The following is an 8171-nucleotide window of genomic DNA, read 5'->3' on the forward strand; positions in this document are numbered from 1 at the left end:
AGGGTAGGCGAACATCCCTTGTAGGGGGCGTCTCTATCTACTGTGACCCAGAAACCTACCAGACGGATCAGCACCTGCGTGATCTGCCAGAATCAAGGCACCACACCCCCCACCCACTGTAGCGATTGTTAAAGATTTTGCCAGCTGTCTGCATGATCTGACGCAGTACATCTCCGTTGGGGTGGGCATCCATCCACGTCATGCGCGTTATAGCGTTGTTCAGGTTAATCAGGCAGTGGGAAGGTTCCAGAACCTGTTAGCGAATCCTCGCGTGGCGGTTTTGGGGAGGTTGACTTGATCAGTCAGAGCCCATGAAGTACTGGGCATATCAAGTCGAGATGTTGGAGAAGATGTTACCGTTCTTGGAAGATAGACATGTGCTGGTGATTCACTGCCGTGAAATGGATGGGGATTGCGGTACAGAAGCGTTTCTCTTGCTCCTCCATGTCCTGAAGAGGTATGTGCCGACATCTGCATTGCTTCACTGGCAACAGGTATGTCCAGGATCGGTGGCTAGAGAGGTTCCCAGGGACATACTTTGGGTTGACCAACAAGGTGAGGACATTCTCTCCGGACCAGATCGCGGCACTACAAAATGTTGAAGATAGTCGCCTTCTCCTGGAGACGGATGCTTCTTATTTTCCAGCACCTGGATCCGGATTATTGTCACCCAGCCAGATATCCACAGTGGCCGAGGCGATGGCAGCACTTCGAGGAACTACTGTGGAACATGTGTTGGAAATCTCCGTGGCCAATGGGAAACATCTGTACCAGTCCCAGTAGAGGTCAGTCGGGCTTTTAGCTCACTGGTCCTCATTTAGCGGGTTCCAGCTGGGTTTATAACTCGCTGGATACTTACAGTGTGATGAATTAAGCCTTCTCCAAGAAAACACTTCATCTATTGGTTTCCAGCTGGGTTTATAACTCGCTGGATACTTACGGCGTGAGGAATTAAGCCTTCTCCAAGAAAACACTTCATATATTGGTTTCCAGCTGGGTTTATAACTCGCTGGGTACTTATCCAATCCAGTAAAGTAGAAGTCATTGGGTCTGTGGCTCATGACTGAAAAGCAACAAAATCCAAGCAGTTGCAACCAAGAAGACGGCCAGAAGTAGGGCTAAGAGCTCTAATTGGGAAAATCCTGACCACGGACTAAGGTAGTGAAAAGCAGTACTTGTAAGAAACCCGCATCTGGTAGAGGGACCATCTCTGTGGAGCGACTTGTAGTTGCTGACCCCCTCATGCAGAAAACCCTCAGTCTTGGTAAGGTCCTTTTTTCATAAAGTTGGGGGGAGTGTTGTGACGTATCCAGTACGGTACGGGCAGGTATGGTAAGTACGGGTTTTACCCTCACTCTTGCGGAAGTGGGGTACACAAATTGCTTTTCACGCTCTCTTTCTATCTAGACTTAGACGAGGCAGGTCGTGCTTTTGAGGACTAGTAAGTATTCCCATTCCCAGGCCCTATACAGTGTCATATTAAGTTATCCACTAGGTTTACTTTATTCTTTACCCAAACAAGCAAGATGAAACAAATAAACTATGCTTAGAAAAAAAATACACTTCCAAGCATTAAAGCTTCGAAACTGTTGACCATGTCGTTCTCAAGCACAACTTCACTTTAGTCATGTTGTTAAAACATTATAATATAGAAAGGGCAAGTATCATAATGGATTTCCAAATGAAAATTGTAAAATAAAAATATTTATTATCATTGAAATTATAACCGAAATTTAGAATTATGTGAACATCAGACCTTTTCAGCTTTACACCTTTTCTTATAATGTAATACTACATCAACTAGACCAGGATGTTGTTTTTGTACAGATCTTTTTTTATCATGCTCTTGCTTTCTGCATAGAATTAACCTCATCTTTTCGTCACATCTGCTTAAAATGTGTATTGGCCAGACTTTTTACAGTAATGACAGTAGTTCAAGTCCGAAAATAAATGTCTTTTTTTTGTTATTAGCAAAGTCAATAGTCTAGCTTTTTAATTTTTATAATACAAAGTACGTCATGTTAGTGTCTCCTCTGCGGTCCGCTCGTTGAGTATATATATTGAGAGAGATCAGCTTCAATAAGAAGGACTAAACATTTGGTGTTTATTATATACTCGGACTACATTGTGAGGAAATTTTTGTGTGGTAGTATTATATGGTGAAATAATAATTATATACTAGTTGTTTTTCAATAATAATTATATACTAGGACTATATTACTATTATTTGGTGATATAATTATTAAATACCAGGATTATATTGTGGCGACATGGACCAGAAAAGGAGACTGTCATCTACGGATGAAGAAGTAAGTTTGTTATATATTGTTACATTGCCTTTACATTTAATTTAAGATTCCATTTCTTTTTAATATTAGGGCTTGTTTATTATTCAATATATTTATAATGAAATTAGCCTGTGTAGTTAGCCAGTGTGGAATATCCTGGCTGGTTAATTGTAAATAAATATAACATATGATTGCATTGGCTCATTCAGGGTTTCATGGTGTCAGTATTGTTCATTTCTTTTTAATATTCAGTGCTCCAGCTAGGCGTAAATCGGAGGGCGCTGCGCCCTGCCCTTCCGAAGCAGCGCCCTGCCTCTCAGACGATCCGCCCTGCCCCTCCGAGCATCCGCCCTTACCTAATATGACTACCGAAATGCCCTTTTCATCTGATCTGCCATCATCATCGCAATTTGCAAGTTACATAACGAATTGACATGTGCTAAATAACGTATGCACATGATCAAGTTTCAGCCGGTTTAAATGCAGACGATTTATTTTCCAACTGCCCTCCTAGAGTTCATCACGCAGCGAAGATCATTATCAGCAAACTATAATGCATGACTGATTAATGGATACACACATTGTCGATTTTGTTTTAAACAAAAGGGCTGTGCTCTATTTCAAACGAAATTTAATCGATTAAACTGCTTAAGAATCTTTTGAAAAAAAAAACGAACATTCACTCGCACTGCACCATTGTTAGCAAATATAGGGCAAATATGTATGATTAAATACCATTGGCAAATAAGCGGCTACTTGAACTTAAATAAACAAATGACCCGAAGTATTTCGCAAAAATATGCAGTTTGCACTCGAGTGTTTCGCTATGAATAATGTATCTATCTGTACGCCGTTAAACGCACTTACATTGTGACTTACCATTATATATGCTCATCGTAATTTAACGATAAATTTTTGCATTAAAATTTAATTTAATCAAAATTGTTGCAGACAATAAAATGTTATTAAAGTATATTTGTTCGTTCAATTTTTGACAACCGCATCGTATATTTCGAAGTTTATGAGGTCCTTCCGCACAAAAGGCTGGGACAAATTATGAACTAAAGCTGCATTTTCCAGAGTTTCGTTGTTGTTTTTTTTTTTGTTATTTATATTTTTTGTGCGTTACGCGGAGGAAAACCCACTTGTCCGTTATGGTGACTTCCAACCGAACTCACATGCGTCCGGGAACACGGGTCGCCTAAGTGAGAAGCGCTAGTACCAGCATCTTCGCTCACCAGAATATAACTATTCGCTAACTAACAAAATGAGTGAGCTCTCATACGAGTTTGTTTGAAGAGTTTTAAAGAACGTTTGAGTCAAAATGTGTTTTGTATATAAATATTCAACACCCGCGTCTGAAATGGAATCGCGTCAACGCAGGTGCTCAACGACGTGATAATACATTTGTTTAGTATTGTAAAAACAGTAGCCCCAGACAAGGGAGTTGTTCAACTACGTGTCATCACTTTTACTTCTTCTTGTAAAAACAATAGCCCCAGACAAGGGTCCCTCGTTGGGTGAATACCCCAAGACGTGTCAAGACCCCTCTCCAAGAAGGTGTGTAAGTATAGTATACATGTAGTAGTCATTCTTTTGATTGCAACGTATTAACGAGTTATAAGCAAGTTCACGGAATACAATAATAAAGTTTCAAGTATAATTGTAGTGTGCTGTGCAATATCGAAAGTGAAATTCAGTATATTAGTGATTTACAAATAACAATACTATATTATAGAAAGAACTATACCTTAAGTACAGTATTTAATCAGCCAAAATGCCTACGAATAAGCGAAGGTTGGAACAACTTTACAGGGAAAACGTGAAAGTAGCCAAAACGAACGTTAGTTTATTGAAATATGTGAAAAAGACGGACACACCTGAAAGGTAGAATATTATCACTTATTATATTTTTTTTTCATTATCATCTGGTAGTTATTCTTTGTCTTCAAAGTTCATTTTTGTCGCCCTGCCGTGCCATCTGTTACATTTGGAGACAAATAACATAAAGTAAATGTTTCGTTTAATAATTGTCCCGCTGAGCACAATATTTGTCATAATAAGATATATTAATATAATTATAATACAACCTTATTAGTATCAGTCAAGTTACGAATGCGTACGATAGTATTGAAATGTACGTATTATCACACTTTGATTTAATGCACGCAAAAAAATACCCATACTTTTACTTTGTAACAGACGCTAACATGTTCGCGCCATTTGCGTGTTTGCACGTGCATGTTTTGTGAATGGTACAATTTTACATCTAACAAAAGTAAATAAAACGCGATTTTGAATCGACAATGTATCTTAATTTAAAACCAAACATTTACGCAGCATAATTTATACCGATTTGGAGAATAAATAAATGTGCCTATGCGTACACGATCTTTGTCACTGTAACGTTAAATTAATTGATATAAATTGATACTGCATGGCATTTATTTGCAATCTTGCGAAATCCAAATATTTGTATTAATATTTAAATGTAATTATAAAATCAAACTCTTAATTACCTTGTTATTTTACAGACCAGCAGTGACCGCACCCAAGATTCCGACGGAGACGGAACCGGGAGCGACCGCTCCAAAGATTCCGACGGAGACGGAACCGGGAGAGACCGCTCCAAAGATTCCGACCGAAACGGAACCGGGAGATACCGCACCCAAGATTCCAACCGAGACGGAACCGGGAGCGACCGCTCCAAAGATTCCGACGGAGACGGAACCGGGAGAGACCGCGTCAAAGATTCCGACCGAAACGGAACCGGGAGATACCGCACCCAAGATTCCAACCGAGACGGAACCGCGAGAGACCGCAACCAAGATTCCAACCGATGCGGAAAAGGCCCAAATAGAACCAGCAACGTCATCTATCTCAGCACAAGAGACAACAAGCTCGGGTAAAAGGAAAAATCGCGGCCACAAGGTTGGATTTGACACTAAGTGGCAACAAGGACGTCCATGGTTAATTCATCGTGTCGTGGATGCGGACGACAAGAGTAAAGACGTTATGCTCTGTACTCTATGCCAGCATTACCAGCCAAATGGTGTTAACGGCGTAAGCGCATGGTCACAGAAAGGCTGTGCAACTCTTCGTCTTGATAAGGTCTTAGCACATGAATCTAGTTCTCAGCACAGGAATTCGATCTCTCTTAGCCTGCAGAGCACCATATCGACGATCGTCAACAAGGTGGATCGCGAGTGTGAAGTTGCCCTCTTGGACGCACTGAAGGTTCTGCAGTTTTCAGTAGAACGGAACCTGCCATTAAGCTTGTTTGCAGATCTCACGGATCTATGCATTGACGTTGGCTCTCCGAACCTTTCCAAGCTTAGGCTTGCAAAGAATGCATCTTACACGAGTTGGGACATTGTAAACGAGTTACTGACCCTGCTGTGCAACCGTGTAAGGGATGAAGTGAAAGAAGAAATAAGGGCCGGTCCATGCTACAGTGTGATGGTGGACGAGGTGTGTGATCTCACTGTCCAGAAGCACATGGCCATGTGTGTCAAGTACTTGGATCCTGACGGGAATATGTGCACATCGTACCTAGCCGACGTGACCCTCAAATCAGCGACAGCCGACGTTATCACTGATGCCATCACGCAGGTCATTGAAGACAACGGCTTGGTATTAGATAACCTGACCGGATTCGCTTCCGACGGCGCTGCAGTTTTCACTGGAGCAAAAACGGGCGTAGCTACACAACTCAAAGCACGGCGTCCGGGGCTAATAACTGTCCACTGCAAGGACCACCGTCTAGCTCTTGCGTGCAAGGACAGTTTCAAAAGTAATAAAATTTTCGAGAAGACTGATAGACTGCTGGATGATCTGTACAAGTATTATCGCAATTCGTCGAAAAGGTCCGCGAGTTTGAAAGATGTGCAGACCGCATTTGACGATGCTCCGCTTTCTGTTAAGGAAGCCAAACATCACCGTTGGCTTAGTCATGACAAGGCAGTAAGCGGCATAGTTAGGTGCTACAGGAGCATAGTTGTTGACCTGGAGAGCGCCAATATCGCTGAGGATCCAATCGGCAACGGATTATTGAAAAACCTGCGAGATCCGGTCACACTGCAGGTTCTCATGCTTCTTGCTGATGCACTGCCTCATCTCTCAGCACTCAGCCTGTACTTTCAATCAGAGTCTGCCAACCTTGGATTGGCTAAAGCAAATGTTGATAAGACCCTTCGGCTCCTTTTGAAGCTGAAAAATGTGAACGGGACATGGCTCGGAAAAACCAAAGACCTCATGACTGATTTAGGGATCAGTCCTACCAAAGAAAACAATGAAACCTTTAGGATTGCAAGAGAAGATTTCTTGGACGCTCTGACAGGTAATATAGAGCGAAGATTTGAAGATTCCGCCATTGTCGAGGCACTTTCCATTCTGGACCTTTCAACACTATCTGAGATTCCAGCCTTCTATGGGACACACGAAATGGAGCAGCTAGCATCTCACTACGGGATGGATGGCGAAGATCTACAGATCCAGTGGCAGGGTTTCACTGAACTAGCATCTTCATTTGCCTGTAATGAAAGATCGTTAGTTAACCTTGGGCGTCTATTTCATGGCAGGGCCCACATGGACAAAGGGTTGAATATTGCCTACCCGTTGGTGTCCCGTCTTGTGAGCATTGCTCTGGTTCTACCGCTTAGTACTGCCACTGTTGAAAGAGTCTTTTCCCAGCTGAAACTTATTAAGACAGATCACAGGTGTTCACTGGGAGCAGACACAATTGACAAACTGCTTATGGTAAAGTTAAATGGGAGCATGGAGCGATTTGATCGCCTCAGATCTGTTGTGGTGGCGGACTTTTTTGAAATTAAAAATCGACGTCTTTCTAAGGCCATTAAGTAATATGAAGCATTTTGTTCTGTAGCTAGCACATTCGTTATTGTCAAAGGTAAATGAAAAAGGATGTTTAAGAGATTTGATAGATGATAAAATGTTTACACTTGTTTTAGCATATTCGTTATTGTCAAAGGTAAATGAAAAAGTGATGTTTAAGAGATTTGATAGATGATAAAATGTTTACACTTGTTTTAGTTTGAAGCGCTTATATTTGTATTCTAATAAATTATTATATAGTTAAAAATAATATATTAAAATACAAATATTGATATGAGTTGAGTTTGTTCTTGCTCCTGCAGGGGAGTTTTTTTATCAAGTGTACAGGTTACGTCTTTATGCATGAATATATTATAAGATAAATATCCTACTTGCAAGTACATTTACAAGTTGATATTTTAAAGGGATCTTTTCACGCTTTGGTAAATTGACAAAATTGAAAAAAGTTGTTTCAGATTCGCACATTTTCGTTTTAGTTATGATATTTGTGAGGAAACAGTAATACTGAACATTTACCATGGTGTATTATAGCCATTATATGCATCTTTTGACGATTTTAAAACCTAAAAATTATAAAGCGTTGCAACGCGAAACGATTGAATAATTTGGAGAGTTCTGTTTTTGTCGTTAAATTTTGTGAAACTACGAAGATTGCTTATATAAGGTATAAAATACGTCCAGTATGTGTACTCGGCGGAATAGCTCAGTAGGCTAAAGCGTTTTTACTTCAGGACTCTGGCAGGACTCCAGGGGTCACTGGTTCGACACCTGCTCCGGGCAATGTTCTTTTCCTTTTTTAAATTTTATTCTTGATTTTTTACTGGAGCTTTTACGATCCAATGTTTACATTTATAAATATAAAGCATTTAATGAATAAGTTAAAACATGCCAAAATCTGTGAAAAGGCCCCTTTAATCCCAATTCAATGAGCTTTTAGTATTTTCAATCTAAGTCGTTTTAGTTGTACCGTTTTCCTCCGTTCTGCCAACCACCACGCAGAGATTTGACTGTATGTGAGAGCAAGGAACG

At 40.6% G+C, this 8171-nt stretch overlaps 1 protein-coding gene across 1 annotated transcript; it reads left to right on the forward strand.

Moving 5' to 3' along the window:
* The first annotated feature begins 338 nt into the window (after positions 1-338).
* On the forward strand, positions 339-7338 carry LOC127851232 (E3 SUMO-protein ligase KIAA1586-like). The gene is made up of 6 exons (XM_052384847.1): positions 339-457; positions 495-779; positions 1200-1264; positions 3785-3848; positions 4823-7197; positions 7279-7338. Exons 1-5 carry the CDS (start codon positions 339-341, stop codon positions 7149-7151), a joined length of 2862 nt encoding a protein of 953 aa, XP_052240807.1. The 3' UTR covers positions 7152-7197; positions 7279-7338.
* Positions 7339-8171: the final 833 nt, after the last annotated feature.

Source organism: Dreissena polymorpha, chromosome 11 (assembly GCF_020536995.1).
Source record: "Dreissena polymorpha isolate Duluth1 chromosome 11, UMN_Dpol_1.0, whole genome shotgun sequence".
In the NCBI taxonomy this organism is placed as follows: Eukaryota; Metazoa; Mollusca; class Bivalvia; order Myida; family Dreissenidae; genus Dreissena; species Dreissena polymorpha.

What these genes read in the sequence shown, in the direction of transcription:
- LOC127851232 (XM_052384847.1), top strand. Translation starts at nt 339, where the DNA reads ATGTTGGAGAAGATGTTACCGTTCTTGGAAGATAGACATGTGCTGGTG. An exon ending in CTCCTCCATGTCCTGAAGAG is followed by an intron (nt 458 to 494) that starts GTATGTGCCGAC and finishes CACTGGCAACAG; the next exon opens with GTATGTCCAGGATCGGTGGC. An exon ending in AAACATCTGTACCAGTCCCA is followed by an intron (nt 780 to 1,199) that starts GTAGAGGTCAGT and finishes CGCATCTGGTAG; the next exon opens with AGGGACCATCTCTGTGGAGC.